Consider the following 22,538-nt stretch of genomic DNA (forward strand, 5'->3'; position numbering starts at 1 on the left):
AGAAGGTCCTTTGGCCCACTACGCCTGCACCAATACATGACACCTTTCTAAACTAGAAAACTTTTACCTCTACAGTCTGTATCCCTCTATTTCCTGCCTATTCAAGTATCTGTCAAGACACCTTTAAAATACTACTATTGTATCTGCTTCTACCACCTCTTCTAGCAATGCATACCAGATATTTACCACTGTGTAAAAAACTTGCCTCTCATGTTTCCTTTAAACTTTCCCACTTTTACTTTAAACCTGGGGTGGCACAGTGGGTCAGTGGTTAGCACAGCTGCCTTACAGCTCCAGGGACCCAGGTTCAATTCCACCATTGGGAACTGTCTGTGTGGAGTTTGCACATTCTCCCCATGTCTGTGTGGGTTTCCTCCTACAGTCCAAAGCTGTGTAGGCTAGGTGGATTGGCAATGCTAAATTGCCCATAGTGTCTAGGATGGGAAATGCAAGGATAGGGGAGAGGGTGGATCTAGGTGGGATGCTGTTCAGATGGTCAGTGTGGACTTAATGGGCCAAATGGCCTGCTTTCACACCATAGAGATTCTATGATCTATGTCCCTTTATAATTGACATTTCTACCCTGGGAAAAAGACTCTAACTATCTGTACCTCTCATAATTTTACAAACTTATATCAGCTTGTCCCTCATCCTTCAATGTTCAAGTGAAGACAAACCAAGTTTGTCCAATGTCTCCTCATAATTAACACCCTCTAAAACAGATATCATCCTTGTAAACCATTTCTGGTTTCTTTCCAAAGCCTTCACATCCTTCTCATAATGTGGCGATCAGAACTGTACGCAATATTCCAAATGTGGCCTAATTAAATTTCCATACAGCTGCAACATGACTTGCCAATTTTTATACTCTATGACCCGACTGAAGAAGGTAAGCACAATATATGCCTTCTTGATCATCTTATCCATTTGTGTGGCCAGTTCCAGGAACCATAGACCTGTATGCTGAGCTCCCTCTAAGTTAATGATTCTATGGGTTCTGCAATTTAGTGTACTTCCCTCATGTATTAGACCTTCCAAAATGCATCACCTCACATTGTCTGGATTAAATTCCATCTGCCATTTCTCCAACCATGTCTCCAGTTTATCTATAGCCTGTTGTATCCTCTAGCAAACCTCCTCACTATCCACCGCTTCCCCGGTCAACTGCAAACGTACTAATTAGATCACCTAAATTCTTCTCCAAATCATTTATGTAAATTACAAACAAAAAGGGTCCCAGCACTGATCCCTGCGGAACAGTACTGGTCACAGACTACCAGTCAGAAAAACACCATTCCAGCACTACTTTCTATTTTCTATGACCAAACCAGTTCTGTAACCATCTTACCAGCTCACTGTGGATCTGATGTGACTTCATCTTGCCATAAGGGACTTTGTCAAAGGCTAAACAATGCTTCCCACATTATGCAGCACTACTCCCTGCTGCATGTCAAATTTGATTTAATCATGGCCTGTGATTTGCTGCTGCATCTACTGTAGTATCTCAGGCTCCAATGTCCAGAATTTATTCAAATACAGAGAAAGATTTGTTGGTCCTGGAGTGTATCTCAGAATCTTCAGTGGAGATATCAGCAAGTCCCACATGTTTTTTTTTCCCATCTATTCAGCCACTGCCCACAAAGTGCTCAAGAAATGTACATTTACCGTAGTTTGGGATTTTGATACCTTATAATATGTAAAGTTTAACCTTAAATTGAGTAATTATGACTACATCTAAGACTCAGTAGTGCAATCTTTCAGAGCAAGTACCCTTAAATGTGAGCTGCTCAAAAGGCATTGATTGGAAAATGCATTTAAATCTGGATAATACTGAAACAGGAAATTTGAATACACAATGAATGAGTGTACATTGACAAAGATGTAAAAGGAAAAGAATTTGGGTGTGATAATTGGTCATTCACGAAAAGTATCTGTCATTGTGAAGCTGTTCAGTAAGTAATTTAAGTACCAGAGGCATTTTGTTATGTATCAAAAGAAGGTTATTTTGAGATACTTTATCTCATTTAAGGCCATTTTTGGATGACTTAGGACATTACATTTAAAGTAACACCAGCATGTACTGACCTGTCTGCTACAAAAAGATCCATTGACTCCCCTTCCCCTTTTTTCATGCATTGTCTTGTTCTTCATATCTGTTTAAAGTTTCTGTAAGTTTGGATGAGTTTGCATCATGGTTGCTATGATTTCAGAATCTGAAACACTCTTCAGGCAGCCCGTGCCCTGTACACTGCAAGAAACTCATGATATCCAACAACATTACACCGAGCTGTACATGGAGGAGCGAGGAAAACAACACAATTCTGTTCTGTCCATTTCAAACAATATAGCAGGAAGTTTCTGTTATGACAACAGAAACAATTATGAATGTTTGGCTGGTTTTCAAAATCCATTAATCATTCCTATTTAGCAGGCGTTCTATTAATCCAAGAACCATTGAAAATTTTAAGAGTCTGTAATGACAGCATATGCATTTAATATGATTCTGTATTTGAGTACAAATACAATAGACACTTAAAGGTCTATAATTTTTTTGCGCTTCACTGTGTGGGAGATTTGAGGGGTGGCAGTGGGTGGGTGAATTGTATGAATGGGTGTGGCAGTAGCACGGGCAATGGATAGGAAGGTTAAGGTGTCAAGGGCCTTAAAATTGTTTTGGGAGCTGGACTGCTATATTGGATGATCAGCACAGGCCTTCTAACCAGCCAGTCTCCAAGCCCATACTCCTCATAAACTTCAAGATGGCTCACAAAATACACTGTGGATCCAAATGCTACGAAAAAGAGAAAAATCCCAGGCAAAGTCACATGTCTTAGATTTGCATTTTGAAAGACGTTGAACAGCACAGGTAGAATTTTCCCAAGCCTCCAGGAATGCCCAAACTCAGAAGTCAACCTTTACTCAGTTTGAGTTAAACAAAATGAGAAACATTACAAAGTATAGCTTCCAACTCCACTTCCCACCATTAGTGTCACTAACAGTTCTCTGTACTCATTAGAGTAAACCTAAACAAGTGGCCAAATCAATTCATTAATAACTTCTTTATATATGCTCAAATAATCATCCATTTAATGCCTTTCAACTTTTTCATACTTACCCTTATTATAGAGTTAATAATGTTGTTTGAGTAATGGGAAAGGATCAGGATACAATACTGGAGTTGTGGTTGCAGACAGGGGTTGATTCTGGTGAACAAGGAACAAGGACAAGAAACTGGTGAATGAGGAACAATGACAAGTTGGTATATCTAGCCAATCCAGCTGCTCCTGTTACATTTTCATGAAAGCAAAAGAAACAGGAAACGAACAGAAAGTTCAGCTAGAACTTAGAACACAGTACAGGCCCTTCGGCCCATGATGTTGCGCCAACGTATTATCCTACTAAGATCAAACTACCCTGCATACCCTACATTTTACTATCCTCCACATGCCTATCCAAGAGTCGCTTAAAAGTCTCTAAAGTATCTGACTCCACTACCACTGCCGGCAGCGCATTCCACACGCCCACCACTCTCTGTGTGAAGAACCTACCTCTGACATTTCCCCTATACCTTCCTCCAATCAGCTTAATTATGCCCCCTCGTAATAGTCATTTCCGTCCTGGGAAAAAGTCTCTGACTATCCACTCTATCTATGCCTCTCATCTGTTCTAAAAGAAGCAGAAACTAATTCATCAGAGCTGATAATGTCAGTTTTGTCTCATCAGTGCTTAAGATCACTGTTTTATATGTAACCATGTTGCATCCAACGTACAGGTACTTGGTGGCAGTGAGGTCCAAACATAGAAAGATATTCTAACCCATAGATAAATCATAGATGCTGAATATATGAAACAAGAACAGAAATTGTTGGAGAAACTCAGCATGTCTGGCAGCATCTGTGGAGAGAAAACAGAGTTAAGATTTCGAGTCCAGTGACAATGTTCTCACTGAACTCAAACATTAACTGTGCTGTCTCTCTGCAGATGCTGCTAAGCTGTTGAGTTTCTCCAGCAATTTCTGTTTGCGATTTGAACCCCTAGGAAAAAAAAACTTCGGCAAAAACAAAATGAGGGGAGTTGCTTGTTCGAGATAACATAAAAGGAATAGAGTGCAGATCATTTATTTAGCATCTTTCGCAATCTCATCATGACTCCCAGGTATTTTACAGCCAGTAAAGTACTTTTGAAGTGTAGTCATTTTTGTAATGTAGATAAGTTTCAGCCAATGTGCACACAGCAAGGTCCCATAAACAGCAATGAAATACATGACCAGATAATTTGTTCATTGATGTTGGTTAAGAGAAAATGTTGGCTGGAACATGGGACAGCTCCCCTGCTCTTCTTCAAGCATTTACATGTGAGAGACAAATGGGTCTTTGTTTCTCTGAAGAAGGGTCTAGGCCTGAAACGTCAGCCTTCCTGCTCCTCTGATGCTGCTTGGTCTGCTGTGTTCATTCAGCTCCTACACCTTGTTATCTCGGTCTTTGTTTAATGTTTTGTTTTGATTGATTTTATGAACTAGGTGGATCAAAACTAAATCTTTTGCCTTTGGAGACTAAGCACTCTAAAAGGATGTTGAGATTAGCAAAAATATAATGCGTTGTATTGTTTAGTCATTGAACTCCATGCACAACAAATAAGGTCAACATCAGTGTCCATAGTCAATGTAATAAACACGCTATTATCCAGTAAGTGAAATTTATCATTTCCCAGAGCATAGCTTTAGGACTAGTATCAAGATTCTGCTGCTCACATACAGGAATCAAATCATAAATTCTCCCTCTAAGTTTTTAAAAAATGTTTTCCCCTCTTTACAGAATTGCATGTCAAATTCAAACATAATATCTGTAAATGGTAAAGGTAAAGTTGCCATAGTTTCAATAAGGTTTGTAATGAGCAAATTTAAGTTATAAAAGTACAGTGCAATCAAAATCGTGAAACCACCTCCTACTTTACACTCCTCCCTGTCTCACCTAAAGATTCTATATCCCGAATATTCAGCACCAGTCCATGTCTCTGTGTTGGCGATGCTATCACACCCCCATTCATTACTCAACTAATATTCCCTACCTGCAAGACCCCTTGCACTAAAATAAATGCCATCCAGCCTTGCCATCCTTCCTTTTGCCCTAACGTGACTACATTTACACTGCTTTCTAGACTCTAGAAAGGACACTTCTTTCTCTATACTTGATTGTGCATTACCCCCTACTGCACCTCCACTCCCTATCCCAAACCCTTGCTAAATTAGTTGAAACCTCCATCATTCCACAAGCAAAACCTTGCAAGGACATTGGTACCATTCCATTCAGGCACAACCTGTCAGACTTGTACAAGTCCCATCATGTACAGAAATGAACCCAGTGATCCAGGTATCTAAAGCCCTCCCTCCTGCTCAAACTCTACAGCCTTTTCTATCCACCTACTTGCTAGGACATGGCACCAGGGGTAATCCACAGATAACAAACTTTGAGGCCCTGATTTTTAATCTGCTACCCAGCTCCCTAATTCTTGGCGAGCATCCAGATGGCAGGTAGCTATGTAATTTCAGCAGTATCTACTTCAAAGGGTGGCTACTAGCTGGTCCTGAATAAGAAGAGTCAAATTTCAGGCAGCTCCAGGCCATCACCACAACAAGGCTTGAGTGGGAATCGGACGACTTGGTTTCAGACTCCAGTGGGGAAAGATCAAGAGGAAATGTAGGACATTCTTTGTGGGGCCAGTTGGGGTGGATTCCTCCATTGGGCCCAGGATAGTGGAAAAGATTTATCTGGCACCAGGCATGCAGTTGAGGCTGTCAGTCACCTACTTTGAGTAGGCCTCCCCTATCAGAGTAAAATAATGACAGGTCCACATGGGGCCCTGAAATGGCCACTTTAGGTCCTTGATACATCCAATGGTGGTCCAACACCTTCACCACTCCCTACAAAATTCAAGGTGGGTCAGGGGCAGGCCATGCATTTCATGTTATGATCCCTCCCTCATATAAAATATCCAGCAGGAGCGTATCATCGTCCCCCTCAGTTTAATGCAGCAGATATAGTTAGAGAAATCTGAAGCTTCAAGTGTTAAAATTTGTCCAATGTTGGAGGTGTCCAGTGGCATATATGATGGTGTATCACAGAATACTGATGCACAAGTAAGAGGTAATGTATATAATTAGTATAATAGGAGTTAGATGGATAGGAATTCTATCAGTCAATGTATATGCAATGTGAGGAGCCTGTTCATGTCAGCCAGCTTCTGGGACAATTTAAACAGGCTCTTGCAAATTTTTCACTTTGCTTTTAAAAGTAGTCAGTATTCTGCATAAATATGCTTGTGGAAATCTCTTAAGCTCACTGAGATATTTTCACACTGAGTGGCACACATTCTCTGTGCATTATTTTTCAAAAGTTCAAGAAATCACTTTTTAAAGTTTTTGCTTGATTGAACAATAGAGTTAAAATTGTTTGTGCTATTGTGCTTTTGTCCTTTGGATTCTGTCCCATATGTCTGTTTGAAAGCATAGGCTGCCAAAGCATTTAATGGGGTTGGTAATATAATTGTATGAATGCAGAGGATGTCTCATGTTGTTCAGAAGTGAAAGAAGTTGTGCCAGACAATAATGAGTAAGTTAAAACTATTTTTTACATGATAATGGACATAATTTGTCAATTTTGATAGTAGCATTTTTAGAATAAAGCATCGATCATGTGTGCAAACATTTTGTAAAACCTAATATACCTTCTTGCAGACCTTGGGGATAATATTAAACTGCCTTTGAATACATAAATCATATTGCACTTTTATAAATTTCTATAATGATTTATTATTGCAATGTTTGCATATAATTTTCAGCCACTCAAACATATGGCATAACTCAATTGAAAACTTTGCAATAGTTTATGAACATGTTTAAGCTGCAAAGGAAAGCAAAAGAAAACGCCACCTTCGCTGTTGATTCAAACCAGTTTGGTTACAAATTCGAACTGATAGTGCGTGATTCGCAATGAGAGGAAACCACACCAGAAATAAGGAAAAGCACACTTTATAAACTTTGCTGACATGAGAAGTTGCATTAATGTGCCAAATGTGGGAGAAAGAAATGTGCAGCAATAGGTCAGATATTTCTGTGAAAGAAAGAACAAAGAACAAAGGTCAATACAGCACAGGAACAGGCCCTTCGGCCCTCCAAGCCTGCGCTGCCACATTTTGCCCCTCCATACTAAAACTGCCCTCACTTACAGGATCTGTATCCCTCTATTCCCTTTCTATTCATGTATATGTCCAAGTGCTTCTCGATTGCTGCTATTGTGTCTGCTCCCACCACCTCCTCTGGCAACGCATTCCAGGCACTCACCACCCTTTGTGTGAAAAACATGCCTCGCACATCTCTTTAACCTTCCCGCACTTCGCACCTTGAACCTGTGTCCCCTAGTAATTGACCCCTCCATACTGGGAAAAAGCCTCAAGCTTTCCACTCTATCCATGCCATTCACGATCTTATAAACTTCTGTTAGGTTGCCCATCAACCATCTGCGTTCCAGTGAAAATAAACCCAGTCTATCCAACCTTTCTTCACAGCTAAAATCCTTCAAACCAGGCACCATCCTGGTAATCCTTTTCTGTACCCTCTCCAAAGCATCCACATCCTTTTAGTCGTGTGGTGACCAGAATTGTGCACAATATTCCAAGTGTAATCTAACTAAAGTTCTATAAAACTGCAGCGTAGCTTGTCTATCCTTATACTCGATGCCCCTTCCAATGAAGGCAAGCATGCCATGGGCCATTTTTACCACCTTATCTACCTGTGCTGCCAGTTTCAGTGATCTGTGGACCTGCACACCCAGATCCCTCTTTACAACAATACTTCTCAGGGTTCTGCCATTCACTATACATAATCTTCCAAAATGCATTTGTCCAGATTAAACTCCATCTGTCCTTTTCCTGCCCATGCCTCCAACTGATCTATATCCTGCTGTATCCTCTGACAATCTTCCTCACTATCCGAAACTACACCAATCTTTGTATCGTCCACAAACTTACTAATTAGACCAGCTACGTTTTCCTCCAAATCATTTATGTAGACCAAAAAGCAGAGGTCTCAGCACTGATCCCCGTGGAACACCACCAGTCACAACCCTCTGTTTCAGAAAGCATCCTTCCAACGCTACCCTCTGTCTGGTATGACTAACCCAGTTCTGTACCCATCTTGCCAGCTCAACCCTGATACCATGTGACTTCACCTTTTGTAGCAGTCTGCCATGAGGAACCTTGTCAAAGGCTTTACTGAAGTCCATGTAGACAACATTAACCACTTTTCCCTCATCAAGCATCTTCATCACTTCCTCAAAAAGCTGGATCAAGTTAGTGAGGCATGACCTCCCCCACACAAAACCTTGCTGTCTATTGCTAATAGGTCCATTTGTTTCTAAATGTGCACAGATCTTGTCCCTGAAAATCTTTTGAATAATTTCCCTATCACCAACATGAGGCTCACAGCCTGTAATTTCCAGGATTTTCCTGCTACCCTTCTTAAACAATGGGACAACAATGGCTATTCTCCAGTCCCCTGGGACCTCACCTGTAGCCATAGAGGGTACAAAGGTGTCTGTCAATGATCCAGCAATTTGTTCTCTTGCCTTCCTCAATATTCTGGGATAGATCCCATCAGGAGCCAGGGATTTATCTACCTTAATACTTTTCAAGACGCATAACACCGCTTCCTTTTTAATAGCAACTTGGTTTAGAAATTCAACACTCCCTTCCCTGAGATCTCCTCCACCAATTCCTTGTCTTCAGTGAATACTAACACAAAGTATTCGTTTAGGACCTCACCTACCTCTTCCGGCTCCACACATAGATTCCCTCCTTTGCCCTCAAGTGAACCAACCGTCTCCCTAGCTCCCCCTTTGCTTTTTATATATGTATAAAAACCTTGGGATTCTCCTTAATCCTATTTGCTAATGACTTTTCATGACCCCTTTTAGCCCTTCTAATTCCTTGTTTAAGTTCTTTCCTACTTTCCTTATATACTTAAAGGGCTTTATCAGTTCCTATCCTCCTAGACCTTACATATACTTCCTTTTTCTTTCTGACCAAAGTCATAACTTCCTTGGTCATCCAAGGTTCATGTAACTTGCCCTACCTATCTTTCATTCTCGCAGGAATGTGCTGTTCCTGAACTCCTATCAACTGCCGTTTGAAATACTCCCACATGTCCGATGTGGATTCACCCTTAAACAGCTGCCTCCAACCAAAAATCTCCAGTTCCTGCCTAATATTGTCGTAGTTCGCCTTCCCCCAGTTTAACACCTTCACCTGAGGACTGCTGTTATCCCTAACCATGAATATCTTAAAACTCACAGCATTATGGTTGCTACTCCTGAAATGCTCCCCCACTGAAATTTGACTTACCTGGCCAGGCTCATTTCCCAAAACCAGGTCCAGTATAACCTCTTCCCTGGTTAGACTGTTTACATGTTGTGTCAAGAATCCCTCCTGAATGGTCCTTACAAATTCGGCCCCATCCAAGCCTCTGCACATAGTGAACCCCAGTCAATGTAGGGGAAGTTAAAATCACCCACCACAACAACCCTGCTGCCTTTACATTTTTCTAAAATCTGTCTATGTATTCTCTGCTCTATCTCCCACTGGCTGTTGGGAGGCCTGTAGTGTACCCCCACAATTGTGATTTCATCTTTCCAGCTCCTAAGTACTACCCATGTTGCCTCTCTGCATGAGCCCTCTGATTTATTCTCCCTCAGTACAGCTGTGAGAAACTCATTTACCAGTAATGCAACTCCCCCACCCCTTTTACCTACCTTTCGATCACACCTGAAACATATAAATCATGGGACATTCAGTTGCCAGTCCTGTACCTCTTTCAGCCAAGTCTCTGTAATCATAATAACGTCATAGTTCCAAGTACTAACCAATGCTCTGAGTTCATCTACCTTGTCTATTATACTTCTTGCATTGAAACACATGTATTTCAGACCACTTCCCTCGTTCTTTTCAGTAGTGTTTCCCTGCTTGTTCTTGTTCTTGGTAATGTGTGCCTTGGTTTCTATCTCTCCCTCGATCTCTGCATCTACTACCTTACTCTCCTGGTTCCCATCCCCCTGCCGCACTAGTTTAAACCCTCCCAACCACTCTACCAAGTGTGCCCCAAGGACATCAGTCCCGGTCCTGTCCAGGTGTAACCTGTCCAGTTGCACAGGTCCCACCTCCCCAGAACCGGTCCCAATGCCCCACGAGTCTGAAACCTTTCCCCTCCCACCATCTTTTTAGCCACGTGTTCATCCTATACATCCTGCTGTTTCTACTCTGACTCGCTCATGGCATTGGTAGTAATCCTGAGATAACTACCTTTGAGGTCCTACATTTTAACTTTCTTCCTAGTTCTCTATATTCTGCTTTTAGGACCGCATCTCTTTTTTTACCTATGTTGTTAGTATCACCTTGTACCACGATCACTGGCTATTCACCCTTCCCCTCCAGAATGTCCTGCAATCGCACAAGACATCCAGAGCCATAGTACCAGGGAGGCAACACACCATCCTGGACTCTTGTTTAGGGCCACAGAAATGCCTATCTATTCCCCTTACAATTGAATCCCCTACAACTATAGCATTTCTATGCCTATGTCTCCCTTCCTCTGCAGCAGAGCCAACCATGGTGCCATGAATTTGGCTGCTGCTGTTATCCCCTGAGAGGCCATTCCCCTCAACAGTATCCAAAACGGTATATCTGTTTAGCAGGGGAATAGCCACAGGAGATTCCTGCACTGCCTGCTTAGCCCGTTTGCTCTGCCTGGTGGTCACCCATTCCCTTCCTGCATGTGGAGTCTGAGTCTGCATGTGACCACCTCTCTGTATGTGCTAACCACGACACTCTCTGCCTCGCGAATGTTCCATAGTGTCCCCAGACACCGCACAACTCCGAAACTCAGGCTTCCAGGAGCTGCAGCTGGAGACACTTCTTGCACACATGCAGGTCCCAGGCACTGGAAAAGTACCCGGCTTCCCACGTCGAGCAAAAGGAGCAGACTACGATTGGAGCTCTTCTGCCATCTCTTACAAATTAATTAATCCTTACAATGTTAAATACTTTTAATACTAGGTTGAAGCTTCTGAAACTATAACTCCAGTTCTAAAGAAGCATCATGTTGGACTTCAAATATTAACACTGTTTTCCTGGGTCTCTCCAACACTTTATTTATATTTCAGGTCTGCAACATTCACAATATTTTGCTTTTGCTTTCAATTGTTTTCTTGGTGGTGATCGAATCAGAATCTAAAAAAACACATGCTTATGAGACATCCTGCTTCTGAATACCTTAGCTTGTATAAGAAACATGAGGTTCCTCATCTGAATGATACAGTGACAGGTTATATTGCCTTTTCCTAATCCAAATTATTTACTTGAATGGGAGCCATGTAAAATACTAACTGGTTTAATTTACAGAATCTCAGTGATATGTGCAAGCCATTTAATTTTAAATAAAACATGTTTTGCTTTTTAAATATGCACAATCTACCATTATTTTAAAGCATCATTTAATATTATAAAGTATTATTTATTTGAGAGTATTGTTATTGTCCAAAAATCATAGCAATGAGGCCATCCAATGTTACTGCAGCCAAGCCAGTTATCAATAAGGCAATTAATCATAGAGTCAGGCCTTTTGGCCAAACTCGTTCACGCCGACCAGGTTTCCTAAACTGAACTAGTCCCATTTTCCCGCGTTTGGTCCATATGCCTCTGAACCTTTCCTATCCATGTACCTGTCCAAATGCCTTTTAAATGTTGTAATTGTACTTGCCTCTACCACTTCCCCTGGCAGCTCTTTCTGTATACACACCACTCTCTGTGTGAAAAAGTTGCCCCTCAGGTCCCTTTTAAATCTTTCCTCACTCAACTTAAACCTGTTACCTCTAGTTTTGAATTCCTCTACTCTGGGGAAAAGACCTTGGCTCTTCACTTTATCTGTGTCCCTCATGATTTTATAAACCTCTATAAAATCACCCCTCAGCCTCCTACACACCAGAGGGAAAAAAAGTCCCAAACTATCCAGCCCCTCCTTATAACTCAAACCTTCCAGTCTTGGTAACATCTTTGTAAATCTTTTTTGCACCCTTTCTAATTTAACAACATCCTTCCTATAGCAGGGCAAGCAGAATTGTACAAGAATGGGGTAGCACAGTGGCTCAGTGGTTAGCACTGCTGCCTCACAGTGCTAGGGACCCAGGTTCAATTCCACCCTTGGGCAACTGTCTGTGTGGAGTTTGCATGTTCTCCCTGTATCTGCATGGGTTTCCTCCCACAGTCCAAAGATGTGTACATTAGATGAATTGGTCATGGTAAATTGCCTGTAATGTTCAGGGATGTGTAGATTAGGTGGGTTGTAAGGGGATGGGTCTGGGTGGGATGCTCCAAGGGTTGGTGTGGACTTGTTGGGCCAAAGGGCCTGTTTCCACACTGTATGGATCCTTTAAAGGAAAAATTCCAAATGTGGCCTTTTCAATGTTTTGTACAGCCAAAACATGATGTACCAACTCCTGCACTCAAGGCCCTGACCAATTGTCCATTAACCAACTTGATTAAGTTACAGAACTGATAGTCAACAATTTACAACCATGTCTTTCAGACAAAGTTTTTTCTTAAGAAACTCTTGAAAATCAATATGCGTGTCATTCCCCTGAATAAGGAACATTTTAGAATTATAAATGATCTCATCATTGTGTAATAAAAAAGGTGGAGTGATTGGCATGGTCATGTAGCAACGAGATTCTTATGGAAACAAATAATTTTATCCACTATAAAGGAACTGGGAGGCTTCCTGTTCTCTCATTGGTAAGACACTGGCCATTAGAGATTGAGAAAGGTTGAGTGGCCAAAAAAAATTGTTATGGTGTAGTAATTGCCAGTTTAAGGTCAAGGTTAATGGGTGTTAATTGAGGTGTGTTTTCCATCTTGTTTGGCACATCAAAGGACACAGTGAAGATTACATTTTACTTTTGTCAATGCTCTTGCACATCTGCAGTAATGATATTTCATATCATGACATAAATGCACTTTTTCCTCAAGATTTTGGCATGGGGTCATTAACTGCATGTAATCTAACTGCTTTTTGATTAATACATTTCCCACGGTAAAAGAGGAAACCAAGTAACTGATGACTGTACAATAAAATAGTTCCACTATCACAATTCATGAAATTTGTGCCACTTTTATTTTCACATTTAAAAAAAAAAACTGCTGCATTATTCTTCCAAGTAGAGGTTAAGAATGAATGACTAATTACTTCAAAGGGAGTTAAGGCCTTTTGTTCTCAGGAAGCTAGTTTTATCAGTTCATTTAAGAATGCTGGGCAAAAATGCTCTATTTGTCCTTTGCCGGTGTTACTGAAAAATGATTCAATATACTAATGCTGGCTATTTGATTTAGAATAAGGAATCATTATATAAATACTGTATTGAAATGCTTTGACTGGAATGTAGTTTTCTTTGGCACGCATTAAGTCCACCTATTGGCTATTTCGAAAGTGGCTATGGATACTTCTAAATCTGCTAAATCTTATACCTTCGCATTTTTTTTTGGTAATATCATAAAATGAGTTTCCTTTAGTTCAAATGACATTCAATTACCAAGAATATACGTTACGGAAGCAGGGTGATCAACCGTACAAGTCCTTACAACATTTATGCTGTACTCAAACTTCCTGTCATCTTTCCCCAACTAAATCTATCATTATCAGTTCATTTCTCTCATGTTTAAAGGGACCTATATGATTCATTTCAACCAATCCTTGCGGTAGTGAATTCTCCATTTGTGACTGGATTAGTTAATGACCTCAGGGCAAAGGCACATCTAGGTAGCAGTGATAATAACATGATTGAATTTTGCATTTAGTTTGAAGGGGAGAAACGTGGGTCTAGTGCTAGCATTTCAAACTTATATAAGGGTGAATAAGTGGGCATAAAAGCTGAGCTAGCTAAAGTGAAGTAAGATACTAGGCCAGGAAATAGAACAGTAGAGAAGCAGTGACAGACATTTAAAGGAATATTTCAAAATAGTCAAAAAAGTACATTTCTACAGTAAAGAAAAGTTCCAAATAGAGAAGCTACCATTTGTGGTAACCCAATGAAAGTAAGGCAAACATCAGACTTTGCATTTCCTGTGGACTTGCTAACCTAAGGCATAACTGTTAGTCAGTATAGGAGTTGGGAAGCCATGTAGAGATCATACAGTACATTGGTGAGGCCTCTTCTGGAGTACTGTGTCCAGCTCTGGTCACCCAGTTATAGGAAGGATATTATTAAGCTGGAGGGTTCAGAAGAAATACACCAGGTTGTTGCTGAGTATTTAAGGTTCAAGTTATAAAGAAAGGTGGATAGGCTGGGACTTTTTTCATTGGAATGTAGCAGGTTGAGAGGCAACCTTATAGAAATTTTTAAAAAATGAGGGGTATAGATAGAATTAATGGTAGTTGTCTTTTCCCTAGGAAGGGGGATTTCAAGACTAGGGGGCACATTTTTAAGGTGAGAGGAGAGAGATTTAAAAATGATGTAAGAGGCAAATTTTTTACAGAGAGAGTGGTTTGTGTGTGGAATGAACTTCCTGAGGAAGTGGTGGATGTGGGTACAATTACAATGGTTAAAAGACATTTGGATAGATACATGAATAGGAAAGATTTGGAGGGATATGGGCCAGGAGCAGGCAGGTGGGACTAGGTTAGTTTGGGCTTCTGTTCAGCATGGACTGGTTGGACCGAAGGGTCTGTTTCCATGCTGTATGACTCTATAGCTCTATTTGTGTATTTGTGCCCTGAGATCACTTTGTTCCTTGATCTACCTAAACTTATAGCTTCCATTTAACAAGTGATCTTCCTACTCTTCCTACCAAAATATATTACCTGATGTTAATCTATGTTACATTATTTACCTTATCTACATGCTGATCAATGATCTCTTGTAAGCAGTTGCACTCCTCTTCAGTATTGACTATGCCAGAGCTGCAACTAAATTGAAAATTGTGAAAATCGCTCTATAATGCATCAGTTTGCTTTAAATTATAGAAAACACAAGGGACACAAAAACCTCTCTCTATTTTGAGCTCATTTTTTTGTCTCTTTCTTAGACCCACATAGCAGAGTATGTCTTATACCAAAGAATGATGATGAACCTGTTAGCAATACCTACATTAATGCCAACTACATTAGGGTAAGTAAGTGCACTGGTTGCATTCATAATCTGCATAGTTTGTGTTAATGTTTCTGTCCAGTTATGCAACTGCATTCACCATAGAATTAAATGTGGTGCTTGTGCTTGTTATCTCAGTGAGTGTTAGGTGATTTCTCATTGGATGCATGTTGTCCATGCATTTTAAAGTTTAATCACAATCTTTTAAATGGCAATAAATTTAATTTACTAAATCTAGATACAGGGAATGCGAAAGTTTAAAAAATGTAAACATTTTAAACATAATTGTAAGAGATAAACAGGGAATTGAAAAAAACAAATCTTGTTTTCAACAATTACAAACAAACGAACATATGAAATAGGAGGAGAAATAGCCCTTCAAGCCTGGTCCACCATTCAGTAAGATCACAGCTGCTCTGTTTATGTTTTGGATTCCGCATTCCCACTTACCCTGATAATCCATGATTCCCTTGCGTAGCGAGAATCAATGTACCTCTGCCTTAAAAATATTCAGTGACCTAACCTCCACCACCTTTTGGGGCAGTGAGTTCCAAGGTCACAAACTCTTTAGAAGGAAAATTTTCTCCTCATCTCTTACCTGAAAGGGCACTCTCTAATGTTGAAACAGATAAATGTGCGATACTACTATTAGACTCAATCTTCTCCTTTTCAAACTGAATGTACGCTTCAATTTGATCATGATCACTGTGACCGAGTGGTGATTTAACTGCAACATTTTTAATTAATCTTATCACATTACACCATACTAAGTTAAATCTAACCTGCTCTCTCGTTGGTTCCAAAACATGGTGCTGCTCTAAAAAAAACTATCTTGAAAACATTCTATGAACTCTTCATCCAGGCTATGACTGCAATTTGATTTTTCCAGCTTATATGTAAATTAAAGTCACCATGTCTTCTTTTATAATTTGTTACATGTTGTGGTTACTTTAGGTGTCTGTAGAACACTCCCATTAGTTACTTCTTTCCCTTACTATTTCTCATGTCCACCCACACTGGTTCTATATTCTGATCTGTTGAACCAAGGTCAATTTTAACTGTTTCACAAATGCCATCCTTGATTAACAGTGCTACACCACCACCTCTATACTTTTCTCGAATGTGACATAGCTCTCAATATTCAGGGCCCAATCCTTGTCATCTTCAAGACATGTCTCTGTAAGGGCTTTCTGATATATGTATTTATTTTTGAGGAAGGGTCACTGGACCCGAAACGTTAACTCTGTTTTCTCCTCCACAGATGCTGCTAGACCTGCTGAGCTTTTCCAGCAACTTTGTTTTTGTTCCTGTATATATTTATTTCAATGTGTGCTGTTAATTTGTTTATGAATGCTACACATATTCTGATACAAAACCTTTAGTTATGTCATTTTGTTATCTTTGCGTCTAATCTTGATTGTCAGTGTGTCCCTATTGTTTTTCCATCAATCTCTTCCTACCATTCTCTGACCCTCATTTCCCATCTTATTATTTTCCTCTCTTATCTTGTCTCTACTCTTTGAAGTGCCACAAGTTTCCACACTTGATACTGACTGCCTGTCACAAGGTCCTCACCTCAGCCACTCCTCTCAGTGACACTGACTGCGTGTAATGTGGTCCTCACTTGCTCCTCTTGGTGATACTGACTGCCTGTCTCATTGGCCTTACCTTGTCCACTCTTTTCGGTGAAATTGATGGTTTGTCACATCTTACCCTCTCCGTCTGTCAAAAAGATGGTGATTAATTGAGTTAACAAACAGTTAATTGACAATTTTATTAATATTTGTCCCTAACTTAATAATCAAATTGTTAACAGATTTAGTTCAATCCAGCTAATTCGTTCTATTGACAAATAACAGGATTGGAGTAGTAATTACAATTTAAATCCATAAGCAAAGATTAGCTAAGTATTTATAATTTTGTAGCAAGACTTTGCATTAAACCATCTTAAAAGAGTTTAACAGCTTTCCTGTCAAAGTTAGTGCTAATGATCAGGATCACCACCAGTGTGGATTTAACCTTTTTTTATTAATTGTTATTTCAATTTTGTTTTGCAAAAATGCAACAAAATTGTCCAATGTCTTAGGAATAAGTGGGTCCTCTGGTGGAGATTTTGGTATCCAATCAAAGGAAAATCTCTCTACGAATTGAAGACACTCTCATTAATAGAGATGTTTTTGTTGATTGGGCAGTTGATAATGTGTAGAAGTGCACTAATTTATGATAGTAGAATGCAATAGAATCAGATTTCTAATGTAATTTAGTAAAGATTGTTTCATTTTATACATGTAATTGTCAAAGTCAACTCTCTGACACATAGAGGGTGAGGTGATTCCACAAGTAATTGTTGCTAAGGTTAACGTGTAATGGCTTTAGGAAGTGCATGAACACGGTGGTGACTTATAGTTGTTATTGCTTTTATCGAAGTGATATGATGAGAAAAGTATTTCTGATTGACTTCGCTCATGAATGCTTCCTGCCACTGCTCAATGCGCAAAAGGGATTCACTCAGCAGTGAGTTAGGTGCTGCGTTTTCTTTTGTATAACCAAGTTACACTGGCCTTTCCATGTCATTCAGGGTTATGGTGGTCAGCAGAGGGCATACATTGCTACTCAGGGCCCTATGATCAATACAGTGAATGACTTCTGGCGGATGGTTTGGCAGGAGGACTGTCCTGTGATTGTTATGATTACCAAGCTGAAAGAAAAAAATGAGGTAAGAGCCTACCAGATTTATATATTTGCAAGCAACATTTTGCAATAAAAAATGGCATTGCAAGTAAAGGGAGCTCACTGAGAGCTGCAGCAACTCTACATGAAAATTTTTAAAAGATCTGTAAAAGTAAGTCAGTATAGGAGTGATAGAGTACCATAATTCAGAAAATCAAGATGCAAAATCAATTTTGGTAGAGATACAAAATAGCCAAGGTAAGAAGTCAATAATATATAACAAAGAATAGCAGATGTTGGAAATTTGAAACGAAAGCAGAAATTGCTGGAGAAACTCAGCAGATCTGGAAGCGTCTGTGGAGAGAAAGCATAGTTAATGTATTGAGTCCAATGAGCATTTATCATAACTGATGACATCTAGGAATAAGTGGTATTCATGCTGGTGACATGCTGGGATGTTGGGGTTGTGGAGTGACAGGTGGGGATGGAACCAAGACAGAGAGAGAGGAAGAATGTTAGGCAGAAAAAGGATTGTTATAGTAAGCATGGGAAGAAGTAAAACTAGCCAGCATCCACATCCAGAAGATGGTCAGCCACCATTTCCGCCACCTCCAGCGAGATGCCACCACCAGACACATGTTCACCTCCCCTCCCTTGTCCGCCTTCCACAGGGACTGTTCCCTCCAGGACACTCTGGTCCACTTTTCCTTTGCTCCCAGCAACTCCCACAGCCCCATGGCAAACACTGAAAGTGTAACACCTGCCCATTTACCTCCTCCCTTCTCAGTATCCAAGGGCCCAAACATACCTTCCAGGTGAAGCAGCACTTTACCTGCACTTCACACAATGTAGACCACTGCATTCGCTGGTCACAACGTAGTCTCCTCTACATTAGGGAAATGAAGCATAGACTGGGTGACCACTTTGCAGAACATCTACGTTCTGCTCACAAAAAAGACCCTGAGCTTCCAGTTGTCTGCCATTTTAATACATTACCATGTTCCCTGGCCAACATCTCTGTCTCTGGCTTGCTGCAGTGTTCCAGCAAAGCTCAGTGCAAACTGGAAGAACAACACCTCATTTTCTGCTTGGGGATCCTGCAGTCCTCCAGACTGAATATCAAGTTCAGTAGTTTTAGGGCCTGAACTCTCCCATGTCCTAGCCCCCTATCCCACACACCAGACCTTGTTATCACATAGTCTGCCATTACACACCACCTATTGTCATCCACTAACAGTCCCCATTAACGGCTATTCACACGTCCATCCAGATTGTTATCCACTCCCTCGTATGTCCAACTGTTCTTTTCTTCCTTTGGGGTCTATCCCCACCTATCTTTTACTCCTCACCCCCTCCCCTACCCTATCTTCTGCATATAGACCAACATTTTCCTAGCCAGCATCAGTTCTGAGAAGGGTCACTGGACCTGAAACATTAACTTTGATTTCTCTTTACAGATGCTGCCAGACCTACTGAGCTTTTTCAGCAACTTCTGTTTTTGTTTCTGATTTACAGCACCTGCAGTTCTTTTGGCTTGTAAGAAGAAAAGCTAGTTAGGTGATAAAGGGGGCTGTGAGTAGATGAAAATGGGTTGGTTGTGCTAAAAGCAGCCTTTGACATTTACAGGACCTGGGACATGAGGGTAGGTAAAAAACATGGAGAAAGAAGTTTGGGCTCTAAAATTATTAAACTTAATATTGAGTCCAGAAGGCTACTAGTTCCCAAAGTGGAAGATGGGATGCTGTTCCTCCAACTTGCATTATGTTACTTGAGAGTATTTATAGGTCCACTAACAGTACCTGCAGTGTAGGACACAATATGCCGGCAGAAATAATGTAGCCCTATAAGAAAGATACTGCAATAATTATCGGTGTTTTTAAATTTCATATAGATTGGACAAATCAGTTTGGCAAAATTCGTGGAAGATATGTTTGCAGAATTATTTGGGACAATTTCTTAGGGTTTATTGTCCTTATGCCAGTCAGGGAGCAGAAAATTTTGTACCTTGCAAAGTGCAATGAGTTAAGATTAATTCATTACCTAATAACAAAGGAATCTCACAACAAAAGTGATCATCCCATGAAAAAAAGTCACATTCTGTTTGAGAGTGAGAAGTATCCATTGAAAACTAGTGTCTCAAACTCAAATGAAAATAATTACACACAGGAACAAAAACAAAGTTGCTGGAAAAGCTCAGCAGGTCTGGCAGCATCTGTGGAGGAGAAAACAGAGTTAACGTTTCGGGTCCGGTGACCCTTCCTCAGACCTGATGGTGGCTGGGAAAACATCAGTTTATATGCAGAAAATAGGGAGGTGGGTGGGGTAGGGAGTAAACGATAGGATAGAGTCCAAAGAGAGAGAAAGACAGTTGGACAGACAAAGGAGTTGCTAACGATCAGGATGGGAGGGTGAACCGTTGTTAATGGGGACTGTTAGTGACTAACAACAGGGGGTGTATAGTGGCAGGCTATGTGGTAACAAGGCCTGGTGTGTGGGGTGGGGGGCTAGGATATGGGAGAGTTTAGGCCCTAAAATTATTGAACTCAATATTGAGTCTGGAGGGCTGTAGGGTCCCCAAACAGAAAATGAAGTGTTGTTCCTCCAGCTTGCGCTGGGCTTCACTGGAACACTGTAACAAACCAGAGACAAGATGTTGGCCAGGGAGCAAGGTGGTGCATTGAAGTGGCAGGCAACAGGTAGTTCAGGGTCTTTTTTGCGAGCAGAACGTAGATGTTCTGCGAAGCAGTCGCCAAGTCTACGCTTCGTTTCCCCAATGTAGAGGAGACCACGTTGTAAGCAGCGAATGCAGTAGACTAGATTCTTGGAAGTGCAGGTGAAGTGTTGCTTCACCTGGAAGGTATGTTTGGGCCCTTGGATTCTGGGGAGGGAGGAGGTAAATGGGCAGGTGTTGCACCTTCGCCGGTTACAGGGGAAGGTGCCGTAGGGCTGTGGGGAGGTGTTGGGGGTGAAGAAAGTATGGACCAGGGTGTCCTGGAGGGAATGGTCCCTCCGGAAGGCGGACAAGGGAGGGGAGGGGAATATGTGTCTGGTGGTGGCATCTTGCTGGAGGTGGCGGAAATGGCGTCTGATGATCTTCTGGATGTGGATGCTGGTGGGATGGTAGGTGAGGATAAGGGGAACCCTATTGCTGTTGCAGGAGGGAAGAGAACGGGTGAGGGCAGAAGTGCGGGAGATGGGTCGGTTGAGGAAGAATGTGGACATTTCAGAGGCTCCCTTGTCGAAGTTAATTACATGAAAATAATTACATGTGTATGAGGACAAAGCTGTTTGAATTGAACTGATAAAGTAGGTTATGAGGTAGGATAGTAGTCGAGCAATGGCAGCAATTTAAGAAGGCATTTCATAAATCTCATCAACATAACCCTTTGAATAAAAGAAGATTCTATGAGCAGAATCTATGGCTAACCAAGGAGGTAAAGGATAAGATCATTTTGAAAATAAATAGTTCAAAATGCTGCAAAGATTAATGGTAGTTCAGACAATTGGAAACCAGCAAAGAATGACTGAAAACATATAAAGGAGGGAGAAATTAGAGTATGGAAGAAAACTAACTTAAAAAATAAATAAACAGACGGTAAGGGTTTTCACAAGCATTTAAAAATGAAAAAAATAACTGAAGTGAGTATTGGTCCCTGGCAGAATGAAACTGAGCAATTAATAATAGAAAGAAAGAAATGGTAGAAGCATTGAGTGAGTGTTTTTTGGCTTCCTTCTGTAGCTCCAAGATTACTTGAAAATCAATTATTAAAAGAGGTAGAGGTACCTAAAACAATCATTAGGGAAAATAGGATTTCTGAAGAAGGGTGCCGACCCGAAACGTCAACTTTCCTGCTCCTCTGATGCTGCCTGGCCTGCTGTGTTCCTCCAGCTCCACACTGTTATCTCATTAGGGAAAATACATTGACAAAACTGCCAGAATTAAACGTTGACAATTTCCCTGGACCAGGTGACCTGCATGCTGTGGTCTTGAAAGAAATAGCTGCAGAGGGTGTACAGGTTATGTTGCGCTCGCCACACAGTGTGTTTAGCTCATATATCCCACAAAGGACTGTGAGTCGACTCTTAATAGTAATAGGAAATGATCTTTATTGATTTTAACACCATTAATACTATAGTAATGATTATGCTACAAACTAACAATTAACACTATAAATCTGGCAATTAACACAGTAAATCTAAATCAGTATCTTGTACTTTAACTTAACTTGGAATGATCAAACATCAACACTCTGGACCTTAGCCTTGATCCATGTGGTGATGGTCGTCAGGTCTTCCTCTCCCAATGGTCGCAGGGGCACCTCTTCTTACGGTGGATGGTCTCGAGTTACCACACCCAGGAGTGCTGTTACAGCAATTCTTATCCTTGGAAGCTTCTGCACCCCTTTGGGAAGATCTTCAATTCCCACTAATGGATCAGTCAGGAATTGATCCCTCAATCAGGCAATGCCATGTGGATGGTGGGGTGGTCTTTAGGTTTCCCTTCCTGAAATTGTTAGGGGCACATAGGTCAGGTAGCCTTTCCAGATAAGAGTATAAGGTGTCCCTTTGTTCTGGAAACAGCTCGATGTTTCCTATTGTCCTGCAAAATAGGCTTGGTCAGTTGTGTGATAACAAAGTGTAGAGCTGGATGAACACAGCTGGCCAAGCAGCATCAGAGGAGCA

The 22,538-nt window shown here is 40.8% G+C and overlaps 1 protein-coding gene across 1 annotated transcript in view; it reads left to right on the top strand.

Moving 5' to 3' along the window:
- LOC109916389 (receptor-type tyrosine-protein phosphatase R-like) overlaps positions 1-22,538 on the top strand; it is a 192,679-nt gene that overhangs the window by 123,555 nt on the left and 46,586 nt on the right. The window contains exons 9-10 of the mRNA XM_048607929.1: positions 15,124-15,206; positions 17,764-17,901. Of these exons, the coding sequence (XP_048463886.1) occupies positions 15,124-15,206; positions 17,764-17,901 (221 nt within the window). The remainder of the gene's footprint in view (positions 1-15,123; positions 15,207-17,763; positions 17,902-22,538) is intronic.

This window comes from Rhincodon typus, chromosome 18 (genome assembly GCF_021869965.1).
Source record: "Rhincodon typus isolate 14 chromosome 18, sRhiTyp1.1, whole genome shotgun sequence".
In the NCBI taxonomy this organism is placed as follows: domain Eukaryota; kingdom Metazoa; phylum Chordata; class Chondrichthyes; order Orectolobiformes; family Rhincodontidae; genus Rhincodon; species Rhincodon typus.